Raw genomic sequence first — 12,749 nt, 5'->3', positions numbered from 1 at the left:
TACCCTTTTTAGCAAAAGTTAAGTACATTTATTGTATTAATTCATTATTTTAAAACTTTAAGTTAATACTTCACTTGGAAATAATTCCAGAAAACTTATATTTTTCTTGCCAGAAAAATGTAAACACGATATTTGTCATGATGAATTTTTACGTGAAATATACGGTTTTTCAGATTTGAGATAAAATTATTGCATGTATTTTTTTTATTTCACACGCTATTTTTTCTTTGCGAAATTAACTTTAAGCTGTAATCTTTTAAACATAATCAAAAAGTAACCGAAAATTTAAAAAAATATTATGATTAACCGGCATTCAAACCAGGTCCCACACCTAAGCAGCCATTAGAATTGCCTGTACCTATATCCAATGTAATTTATTGTTTTCACTAGTGACCATGTTTTTCCCAACTGAACAAGTACTAATACGCATGCGTTCACCCTCTCCTCCCCATGTTAAGAATAGCGAGCACTACAGACATTCAAGTAACACAGAAAAAATATCTTAATAACCAGAAAACTATTTGTGTGCCCCAAATTTAAATGTGATAATCGTTTTCAGCAACCCCGAAACCCCCTACAAGTCATTTTAAAGGTAAAGGTGCAAAGAAAGTCAAAATTTATCAAAAAATAAAAATGAAGAATCTTGTTATAAAATTACAATTTTGCGAGACATATTCTAAATGTTGATGGACTACTACTTTTCGCGCAGCCACCGGCAAGAAACGGTCAAATCCATACAAAATGAAAAAGGGACGTAACTCGGTATTTGTTTATTCGTCTAGTATACTTATTCCCCTTTGTAAATAAATAAATACAACCATAAAAACGGCTTGGTTTCAAACTAATAAGTGCGAGCAAAAATAGGGGGACGTAGTTTTGAAAGCCGATCATAATTTTTTTGTAGGTTTCTGACTACTTTTTGATTGTATTTGAAATATTAGTGACTAAAATTAATTTCATAAAGGAAAAAAAATATTTGTACACGTGAAAAAAAAAAAAAAAAGTTATGAAAATGTTTTCCCGGCGAGCTGAACAATTCAGCTAAATTTTGGGTTATCCTGACGCTCCGCACTTCTTTATTTACATTGGAAGTGAAGTCACACAAACCTTATAATACGGATGGCTACAATTGTAAAAATAATTTGTTTTATTTTTCTTTCATTTTGAGCTCCTTTTTTTTCTCCCGTTTGTTTTTGTTTTCTACAATTAATAAACCAGTTTATAAGTAAAAAAATAATTTGTTTTAGCGAATTTAATTTTTTTCTCTCTCCCATTTGTTATATTGGTATTTGAGCGGAGAATCTAACATTTCTTTTCATTTTGAGAATTTGTTTTAGTTTTTAATTACTTACACACCGGAGAATTTAACTTTTTTTTTTTTTTTGCTCCCATTTCTTAGTTTGAGCGGAGAATCTATTTTATTTTCATTTTGAGCTCTTTTTCCGATCCGGCGTTACCTTTTATAGGTACTCCTCCTGCAGTCCTGCACTTTACGACCCGAGCTATTTTTTAGAAACCTATTATTTAACATGGGGAAGGGAGGGTGTATTGTAACTATTCTGTACTTTCACCTAACAATTCAATTAAAAAAAAAAAGGTAAATATGAAGAATTACTCCACCCTCAAATTCCTTTAAAATTACCACTCTTAAAATGTTTTCGGGGTCGCTGAAAATGAAAATAACGTTTAAAATTACGGCAAACGAGTAGTTTCCAAGATTGAATTTACTTGTAAACTGGTTTATTAATTGTAGAAAACAAAAACAAAAAGAAAGAAGGAGCTCAAAATGAAAGAAAAATAAAACAAATTATTTTTACAATTGTAGCCATCCGTATTATAAGATTTGTGTGACGTCACTTCCAATGTAAATAAAGAAGTGCGGAGCGGAGCGTCAGGATAACCAAATTTTGAAGTTAAATAAATTCATTGAAAAATCCTTTAAAAGGTAAATATTAGTTTTCTGGGTCTATTTCAAAGGTAATTAGAAAAGTAAAGTCCTAAGATATTGAATTAAATTAAAAAAAAAAAAAAAAAAAAGACCTTGTTTATACAAAATACAGCTTAGCCCTCAAAAAGCAAGTAATTATGCCGTTCGGCAAAACGCAACCGATAAAAGTTTGTAAGCACAAAATATACGGAAGCCTAAAATTTCAACCAATAAAAACGCTGTTTCAAAATGAAGTCATGAGAGTAAAAGGAGGTAGGGGTGTCATTTCTTCTCCCCTCACCCGCGACGTGCATCCATACATTCTCATTATGAACGTTTGTATCAATTTTTATCATTTTTTAATTTAATTATTTTTTATGTTCCTGTTTTTAAATTAACTTTTTTTAACTTATTGTTCGAGATTATATAAAAATTATTACGCCGAAAGTTTCATTCTTGCGAGCAAGGAAATTATTGAAATCTTGCATATAAAAATTATGCAAAATCTGTAATTTAAAAAAAAAATGTAGAAATATTTTTTGCAATTATATATATATTTTTTTTGTGTGTGTGTGTGTGGAAATATTAAATAAACAATGCTTAATTCAATGGTAATATCGGTAGTTCGAGAAATTCATTTTTCTTAGTTATATCGAATTCATTAATATGGACTCTGGGGCTTTTTTCGTACAGTTCCTGTAAAAATTATTTTTTTAATTTTTTTTATTGTTACAAATTACGATGCTTTATTTATATAAAAAAAGCAAAAATAAATTCTTGCGTTTTTTTATTTACTACTGAAAACCATAACTTTAGTAAAGGTATTTTTTGTTTAAACAAAATAATACATTTCCACTAAGATTTAAATAAAAAAATAATTAGTTCATTATATTCCGCGATCATTATTTGATAAATACTGAAAATTTCATTAAAATTGGTTAATTCCCTGAATTTTTGGTGAATTTTTAAATAAAAGGAGGGGTCAAAATGTTTATACATTTTGAGCATCGGCATTCATTTTGCCCGTACCTACAAAATAAGAAATTTTTTAAAATATAAAAAAAAAAATATACCCGACCGGACAACGCCAGGTAGATACAGCATAAAGGTAATCAGTTGACCAATTGACCATTTCTTAAAAAAAAAAACAAAAAAAAAAAAAAAAAAAAAACGCGGGTAAGGTTAAAATTATTCTTCGCTACTGTTTACACTTGCTATTTATCTAGATATATTTATTTAACACTGTGCTACTCAACCGCAGAATTAGTAATTACCAAGACAAACCTCAATGACTCATTTTCAAATGGAAATTGTTAAAGCATTATGGAAATGAACACAATATATAATAAAACGAATGTTATTTTTATACTTTCGAATTATTAATTCCCTTGAAACTAAACAGAAACGGGGTTTTCCCTTTGTAGCAGACGAAAATTGCAACAAACTTCCTGGCTTATCCAATCAAAAGCCACCTCTCAGTCACGTGACCGAGTTTATAAAATGTGAAGCCAGCAACAAGCAACAAATTCTCTCTTTCTCCCTGGCTCTTGCTGACAGTGCGCTCCTTGGTTGGCCTCAGGCTAGCAAGAATACAAACAAGCCAATATGGCTATCTTCAAACACGGATTTCCACGTGCACTACACACACAAACTCTATTTTTACCAAGAGACTCTAATTTTTGGTCCCCCAACTACCAACTTTAACACGTATTCACAGAACACTTTTCTCTTTCTTTCTCAAAAACAGTTCAGTCTAATCTACGTCTCCACATCAGAAACTTTTTCCACAACTTCTATAGATACAGCGTGTATGAATACTGTTCTCCTTCAATAAGCCTGTCTAATATTATATCTACGTTTCCACACAAGAACATTTTCAACTACTAACCCGTTTCTTTTCTATATTCTTACAAACAAAGATAACCAATAAAGTTGCTTTTAAATGTTAGAATGAGATTTTTTTTCTTGTCTTTATTCTATACCTTCATTGTCAGAGTCTTCATTAAAAACTAGCAGGAAGACTCGACGTTGTTCAGTATTAAATAAGGATTACTACTATATATTTTATGACACCATTATAATTTCTTTGCTTTTACTGCCCCCCCCCTTCGCTTCCTAATATAGTTGGAAGAAGCTGAAATGGTGGGAGGAAACCACCTTAAATTAGCACATAGAAGATAACATAGAAATTCAGGACCACTTCCATTGTCTTCCCCAAAGAATTTTATACATATGATATAAATTTTATCAAAATAGGATAGATTCGAAGTTTTAAAATCGATTCAGACCCCCTAGGAGAGCATTTAGAGATTTTAGACCACTTCCAGGATATATTGGAACTTTTAAGGGTGTTATATCCTCATAGACCCCATAAGGATGCACTTAGACATTCACACTCACTTATATCGTTTTCCGCAGAAATTTTACATAAGAATATGTGTTTAGGTTTTATGTAACTGCCCTAACATATCTTTCTATAGAGAACACACAAGCATCAAACACACACACTACTGTCTTACAAATGAGACAGAAACACGAACAAGCTTGCCATGAAATTAGTTCAAAAAAGATACCAGAAATGCATCTTCCATTGCAGAAAATTGAAAAACTAGGCCAACCAAGAACATGACAAATATTTTCTGAATGAACTATCGCAGGAATAAATAGATAAGGAAAGTTCTGTAGACTGGCTAAAAAGACGATAGTTTCACTATGATCAAAAGAGAATGATAATGGCTACCCAAAAACGAGGCTTGAAGACCACTTTTAAGATGAGTGGTCACAGCAATGATAAGTGCACGTTCTGCTATGCAGAAATAGAGAGTGTGAGCTACCAGACGTCTAGTTTCAAGGTTCTGTTGAGGGATAGCTACACAATGGAATGGATGCGACACAATGGAATGTGTAAATATGTCCACTTTATCAATTTACACCATTAATGATTACTACACAACCACCTTACATTCATTAACCTTTATCTTTGAGTGGCCTTCAAGGTTTGATAAGTGGTGACTCCCAAATTAAAAGAAAATAAATAAATAAAAACTTTACCATCTCTAAAAAGTTAAATAGCAAATGCTGGGAATATATATAAGAAAGGGCATTTAGAAATAACTAATACACCATCTACTATGACTATGCAATTCATAGAGCTGCATACCTAAAAAATGGAGCTGTTAAACCTGACATAGTGATATAGAATAAAAGGAAGAAAGTAGCAATCTTAGTTGAAGTCATTGTACCTAATGATACTGGATTAAAACAGAGTTGAGAGTGAGAAAATACCGAAATTGCAAGATTCTTATGCATGGCATGAAAAGAAACCAGAATTTTACAAATATTTTCATCATTCCAGTAATTATAGGAGCAACCAGAATCATACAATCGATTTATCTCATGAAATTGATAAATTTCCTAAACTATCTGGCGAATATAACCATTGAATAAATTTCAACAGAGATACAAACAATTACACTTCAAGGGACGGTTAGAATCTTAAAAAGATCTCTCGGTTGGAGTTTCTGAAATAGCAAGAGAATACCTGGTATCTTGTAGGATGCTCCATTCACAGCAGAAAAAAAAAAAAAGATAATTTAATCGATTTTTATTGGCTATGGATTTTTTTCATCAAATTATGGTTATTAAAAAGGATTTTGAAAATGAAATGTAATTATTACGATATCATTTGTTATAAAAGTCACATTATGTGTGTGAGAGAGTTCTCTCCTCATGGGTTCTGAAGTGGCTGAGCCTATCTTTTGCAAATTTCAAACAAAGGTAATTTATGTCTGGCAGTGTTCTTAGATATGTTTTCTACAAGAATTCATTTGATAAGTATCAAAAATTAAAAAAATCCGATCTTAAAAATAGCTTTTCTCTCTTATAGATAAAAAAGAATTTTTACAGGGGAATATTTTATGTGACACCTGCCAAGAGAAATAATAAAATTTCAGCAAATCATTTTTTCTTTAAAAAAAAAGTTTTATTATAATCTGGATGAATGATCCCCTGTTCAAGTCCGAGTGTACCTCACCATTTTATTTTAATTTTTTCTTATTGATGAGTTCAATAAAAATAGAGGTACCATTTAAAATTACCACAAATCATTTCTTCATTTGCATATTTTAAAGCTAAACATTAATCAGAAGTGACTTTCCCAGGGCATTCATAGTCAAGCTCAAATATGAGCTGACGTGATACTGAAAACGAACACAGGCGGAATTCAATGAATGACATTATCATTCTTTTATTTACTTTTTTTTTTTTTTAATTAGTCCACCGGGCAAATTATTCCTTGTAATATATAGTAATCAATAGAGGAGTGATTCTATAATAAGTTTGCAATCTCGAAAAAACTAATTGCCAGCCTTAATTCTAAATGCGATATTCGTTTTCAGCACACCCGAATACTCTAGAAAACAAGTTTTTAAAGGTAGGTTGTGTGCTGGTCTACCAGACCACATTTACCAAAAATTAATTAAATTTATCGTGTTATTTTATGTTTAAAATTTAATTCCACCACTCAACAAAATAAAAAAAAAAACTGAATATTTTACTGAAATTTATCGTTATTTTATGTTTTAAATGTAATAACCCCCCACGCACAAAAAATTGAATTTGTCATGCTTACCCCCCCCCCCTCAATCACCAAACATGAAAAATGTTAGGGATGACATGTCTCGTTGAACTTTAGGTAGCCAAAAAGTAGGTGTTCATTTTAAGTTAAAGTTATACAGAAAACTGATCCCTCACTCTAAAATGTAAAATTTAATGTTTTTATTTTTGTTTCAAAATTTCTCCTTTCAAAATATTTATAAAGGTCGTTTAAACGTGTTAGGCAAAATAGTAGATCTTCATTTTTTTTTTTTTTAGGGGTTAAACGACGCTGGGTCACGTCGTAAAAAATTAATAAATTTTTTTTATAGGCCCCAATTGTAGACAAGCAAGCACGTTTTTCGGAAATCTTGCCTGATTGAAGAAACTTTGAAAAACAGTTTAGCGTCGCCCTTTACTCGAGAAAAATTGTTAAGGAAAAATGCTAGCCATTTTAGGCTAGGTTTTTCAGCATTTTTCCTTTCTAGATTCCAGATAGCTAAAATATTATTTTCTTTTAATATTCCTTTTTCTTTGTATTTATATTCGCCAGTAAATACAGGTATATCACACGAAACCGTTTGAAAAGACAAAGAGACTTTATTCTCGAGCGTAGAAAACGAAACTCCAAACGAAAACTAAAAACGTCAACACAAATGGAAGCGGCAGACGACAACTCAAAATAACACCGTCATGTTGAGTTATCTCCCTTGCGATCATAATTCATGGCGTTGCGGATTAAAAAATCATTTTGAGCTCAAGGAACTTTTCGTTAATTTTCTTTTTAGAGAATACTCTGAAACAATCTTCTTGCTTTTTTTTTTTTTTTTTTTTTTTTTTTACATAAGCATAACCACTTATCAAGGCCAGAGACCTTTGGTGCTTCTTCAGTTTATTGCTGAAATTGAAGACGCCATTTTTTTCCACGCACTTGCTAGTAAAATTTAAGGGATATCATTATCTGACCGAACTTTCGGAAAGTGAAATAATAAATTTTTTTCACAAATAAATAACAAAAAAAAATAATTGTTTAATTGGAAATGTTTCGATTTAATTAATGAGAACGGGAAAGTTTTTCATGGATCATTTTTTTTTAATTAAAAACAGAAAATGAAATGACATGTTCATAATGGTTTAAAAATTTATCAAAATAATTGTAAAAACATTGATTGAAAAGTTTGCGTAAAAAATATAATTTTAAATTGGATTTTTATAAAATAGTTTTTTTTTCTCGAACAAATAAATAATTTAAGCGAATTAATTTAAACAACAAATTAATTTAAATGATTGTTTTTTCTTTTTTTAACGGGGAAGTGGGTACAGTTCTTTAATCAACTATAAAATACTTCTAAGCGGACTGTCTCCAAACTTTTGTCGCCACATAAATTCGGCTAGATATGACTCCACCAATCCACCATATGCGTGTAAAATAATAAATTAATAAAAAATTTATTATTTCCCTTTCCGAACGTTCGGCCAGATAATGATATATCCCTTAAATTTTACTAGCAAGTGCGTGGAAAAAAATAGCGTCTTCAATTTCGGCAATAAACTGAAGAACCATCAATTTTTTAAATTATTATTTATCTTTACAATAAATAAGTAATACTCTTTAAATAATTTAATCACACGGACTACAAACTTTCAGATTTTTATCTGAAAGTTAAGAACAGGAAACGCCATTTAAGGTTTACTGAAAATATGTTAATATTTTAGACTTCTTCCAAAATATTTTAAAACAAATATTTTTAATATTGCAATATTTCAATTCTTCTTAATATTTCAGAGTCAAAATATTTCATTCTTTATCCAAGTTAATTTCCCGGTAGAAAGTTTTTTACGAAAAGACATCAAAAGCTCAAATAAATAAATGGGTAAATATCCAGATACACGCTACGTCGCTACTACAGAACACCGACCACTCTAATTTGTTTTTTTATAGGTAATTAACGAAGAAATATTTTTAAAAAGTGGAAATGTTTCTTCGGAGACCTGGAAAAAAAAGCTGGACTAATTCGCTCAGAAACATTTTCGAATCTGACAATATTCATTAATTTTACTAATCACGAAAACATCGATATTCTTGTTTACATCACGTGACCCAAAACATCGATAGTCTTGTTTACATCACGTGGCCCAAAACAGCCAATGAGAAGGCACCAAAAAGATCGTCTGCCGAAGCGAATAACCCACCAAATATCACAATGTCGAGAAATATTGAATCTAAAAAAATAAATTTTACAAACTTTTCCTTTTTTGCTGAGCCTTTCTATTTTCAATGAAACAAAGCCATTCAAAATAAATTCTGAAGTTATCAAAATATTCAATATTAACGAGAAAATCATCCAAATTCGCTCGCAAACAACTTACCAACATGGTACTCTTGCATAATTTGACTCGGAAGTGATGTAAATTCCGTCGGTGATGTCAATAATAAAAAAAATACGTTTAGCGTTTCAACATTTGAACACTGCTTGGTTGAAACCGATGATTGCCGGTCTTGCCCGATTCATGCTTGACGGGAATTCTCGAGAATCCGGGTCAAATTATGCAAGAATATCACATTCTGAAAACTTTTAAACGTAAATGGTTAGGTGAAAGTAGTTCTTTTTTTTTTCAAGAAAACAATTGATTTTTTGCTTTATTTTTAAAGAAAATTGTCATTAAACTTTTTTTTTAATATCTTAAACATAATTTTTTTTTTTAATATATCAGAAAAGATGAATGATTTTATGAAAATCGTAAATTGTTAGGTGAAAGTACAGAAAAGTTGTTTCAAGAAAATTTAAAAATTATTTTTAGTAAACAAATATTAAAAAATAAAAAAAATAAACAGAAAAAATACCTCCCCTTATCCAAAAAATTAAAATAGTTACATTTGTTATACAAAAAAAAAAAAAAAAGCAATCAAAAATGTCGATTTAGCATTTCAACATTGAACAACGCTCGGCTTAATCCGGTGATTGCCGGTCGAGCCCGAACCATAATTGACAGAAAATCCCGAGGATCCGGGTCGAATTCTACAAGAGTACCGAATTTGAAATTCAATATTTCAAATTTCGTTCGTTAAATATAGAAATACCAGTTTTCTCAATGCTTTCAATTTTTACAAAGAAAATCATTGTCAAAAAAAAAAAAAAAAAAAGAAAAAAAATCTATAATTACATTCTGTTTAAAAATGGCGAGCCCTTAATTACAATTAAGGGAGATAAGCCAGTTTGTCATTCATAATTGGTCGCAAAACTCTTCCGCATACGATAAAACGCGATAATTTGATTAATTTTATATTTACTTGTAATTATCTTTTCGTAATTTTTTGAATTTGTATAAATTTCGACATGACACATAAGTACGTAATAATGTTATAATGTTTTCACCTGAAATGCGTTGGATTAAAACATCACTAATTTACACACGTACCAAATGTTTACTTGAAATTGTTAATTGAATTAATTTCGGCGTTTATGGAGAATAAAAATTAGGTACCTCCAACGCGCGCCACAGTTTTATCCACCTTCCCCATATATGTAACTAACACGATGTAAAACTGTAATTTAATTTAAACATCCAAAGAATTTCAGTACTTACCGATTCCCGAGTCTTGACGTCTTTTGTAGCTACCCGAATGCTTGTCGAACAGAAGAAACATTTTTTCTGCAAACAATTGTTTTATTTTTCATTTTAATCTTATTTTTTTGTCCGAAAGAATCGAAATGGTTTTGGTATTATTATACAAACACCGTGACAGCGTTAGGGTTAGGGTTAGGGTTAGGGTTTAGGGGTTAGGGTTAATTCGCTGTCACGGTGTTTGTATAGTTTTACCATGGTTTTTAAATCGTTATTTAATTTTTTTTTTCTCCATTTTTAAAACTTAATCGTATTTTTTCACTAAGTGTGTGTGTGTGTGTGTGTGTGTGTGTGTGCAGATGGTGACGGATCAACTGTTTTATGTTTTATTATTATTTCGTTTTTTTTTTTTTAGGTGAAGATGAGTTGCCACTTGGACTTAGGGTCATAGTTAGAATCCCAGTGTTTTTTTGTTTTTTTTGGAGGGAGATTAATGCAAATGAAGAACAAATGCCCCCCCCCCCTTTGTTTTAATGCGTTATCGCATATCAAGGTTTGAAACCACTTAAGGAAAAGTGTTAAATACAACACCGTGAAATAATTAGAAACGATTTTAGTATTTAAGTTGACGGCTCAACAAGAATTTGTTAACATTGGACTTTAAAAACAACTATGTTGTAATCAGCTGGGAAGTAGTCATGTGGTATTGCGTTTGACGGATGTAAAGTTTTTTGGAAAGAAATTTTGTCCATGGAAGTTCCATGTGATTTTAAGTTTACAGAGGACGAGAAGAAATTTCTTTACTTGGTTGTAGTAAGACGAGTTTTTCTATGCCGATAAATTATGAGAAGAAAGTAAATAAATAGTTGCTGAAATATAAGAAAAGGCAAAATAATAATATTAATAATTAATTCGTCGACCTAAAACTTCATTATTATGTTAATCCCATTTAGATCTTTGTGCAAAATTGACTTTTTAGATTCGCGTTTCGCGTCTTCCAAATTTATCATCTGGTTTTTCGGCATATTCCGTAATTTGTCGGGAATCTCCGTTAAATTCTTAGATCTCTATTACCGACATTTATTCAAGAATAATTGTTTCGTTTGATTTTTAATTAAATAAATTTTGGTAAATGACCATCGGTAACTAAATCATCTTCTTCCACTAAAAAAAAAAGAAAAAAAAATTCTATTTTTTAAGCGATGAACATTGAACAACGAACACCCTGAAACAAAACAGAAAAAAGACGAGCATATTATGTTAGAATTTAGATTTGTTTCGCGTATAAATTTAACGTAAAAATGTTTTAATATTTAATATATTTTGATTTGTTTTGCATATAAATTTAACGTAAATATATTTACGGCTATGTTAGTACACAAAGTTAAGACGCCGGAAGTAGATTCGGTTTATCTAAATATGGAACGGAAGTCACTAAACATGAAACGAAATACACAGCCATATGGTAACAATTTATTTCCAACAATTATTTTAGGTTTAACACTTCTTATTCTATCATGAAACAATAAAAAATAAACTTTCATTTTTTACATTTCTATAAATAATTTTTTTTAAACACTTGTGTTATTATGAAAAAACTACTGAGAATTTTTATTTTTTACATTTCAATAAATATTGTCTTTTTGAAATAATATATGTATTTCACAAGTTCTATCACAGAATTTTTTGTCATACATGTGTGCTATAAAAAAACAACTTAGATACTTCTACAGTTTATCGCCGAAAATGGAAACGCCATTTTTTCGCGTACCTGTTGTTAAAATCCGAGGGAGAAATCAGTATTTTAAAATATGACCGAAGCATGAAATAAATAACAAAAAATTAAAGTGGATAATGATTTTTCGGTTTCATTTAAATTAATTTGTTGTTGACCCTTCAAAGTTGCTTTAATTAAAAAAAAATTTTTCATTAATATTTTTTTTTTTATTTGCCCGAAAAAAAAAAAAAAAAAAAAAGAAAAGATATATATATATATATATATATATATATATATATATATATATATATATTCTTACGCAAACTTTTCAATAAATGTTTTTACTGCGAAGTTGTACAACCGAATTTAGGAAAACTCGTACCCGGAAAACTCGTCCCCGGAAAACGCGTCCCCTTTTGCTAGGTAGGAAAACTGGTCCCTTATTGAATAAATATCGATTGAAAACAAATTTTATGACCATTCTTGAAGAAGATATTGTCTTTAAAAGAGAATGCACATCCCATAATATTTTTAAAAATATTTTTACTTGCTTACAGTTGTTTTAAAAAAAATTAAATTAATTTTTCTAAGTTTTCGTTTTTTTTTTTACACAGTGATCACCACTTATCAAGGCCCGGAAGCCACTCAGGGATAAGGGTTATTGCAAGTACATTACGTTAGTGTGGAGATTTGATGAAGTGTTTACTTAAGGGGGCGGTTCATTAGGAATTTGTTAACGTTGGACTTGAAGACATCCAAGTTGTAGTCCGGTGGGAAGCAGGCAGACGGAACAGAGTTCCACAGGCGTGCAGTTCTAAAAGAAGCTTTGTTCATGGAATCCGTGTTTTGATTTAGGCACAGATATAGAGTGGGGGAAATTTTTCACAGTGGATTCATCTAGACGAGTGTTTTTCGTGAAAGATTGGCGAGGGGGGACCAGAGATT

General features: G+C 30.4%; 1 protein-coding gene across 3 annotated transcripts in view; it reads right to left on the bottom strand.

Annotated features, from left to right (window-relative positions):
• Positions 1-11,584, bottom strand: part of LOC145255605 (uncharacterized) — a 529,950-nt gene extending 518,366 nt beyond the window's left edge. The window contains exon 1 of one of the 3 annotated variants that reach the window (XM_080114094.1): positions 10,109-11,584. In XM_080114094.1, the coding sequence (XP_079970220.1) occupies positions 10,109-10,169 (61 nt within the window). In that variant the 5' untranslated portion in view covers positions 10,170-11,584. The remainder of the gene's footprint in view (positions 1-10,108) is intronic. The other 2 variants (XM_080114096.1, XM_080114099.1) reach the window with 2 other exon arrangements.
• Positions 11,585-12,749: the final 1,165 nt, after the last annotated feature.

The sequence above is a fragment of the Euprymna scolopes genome, chromosome 31 (assembly GCF_053919585.1).
Source record: "Euprymna scolopes isolate OS-2025 chromosome 31, ASM5391958v1, whole genome shotgun sequence".
NCBI lineage: Eukaryota > Metazoa > Mollusca > Cephalopoda > Sepiida > Sepiolidae > Euprymna > Euprymna scolopes.
This window is presented reverse-complemented; position numbering and strand designations above follow the sequence as displayed.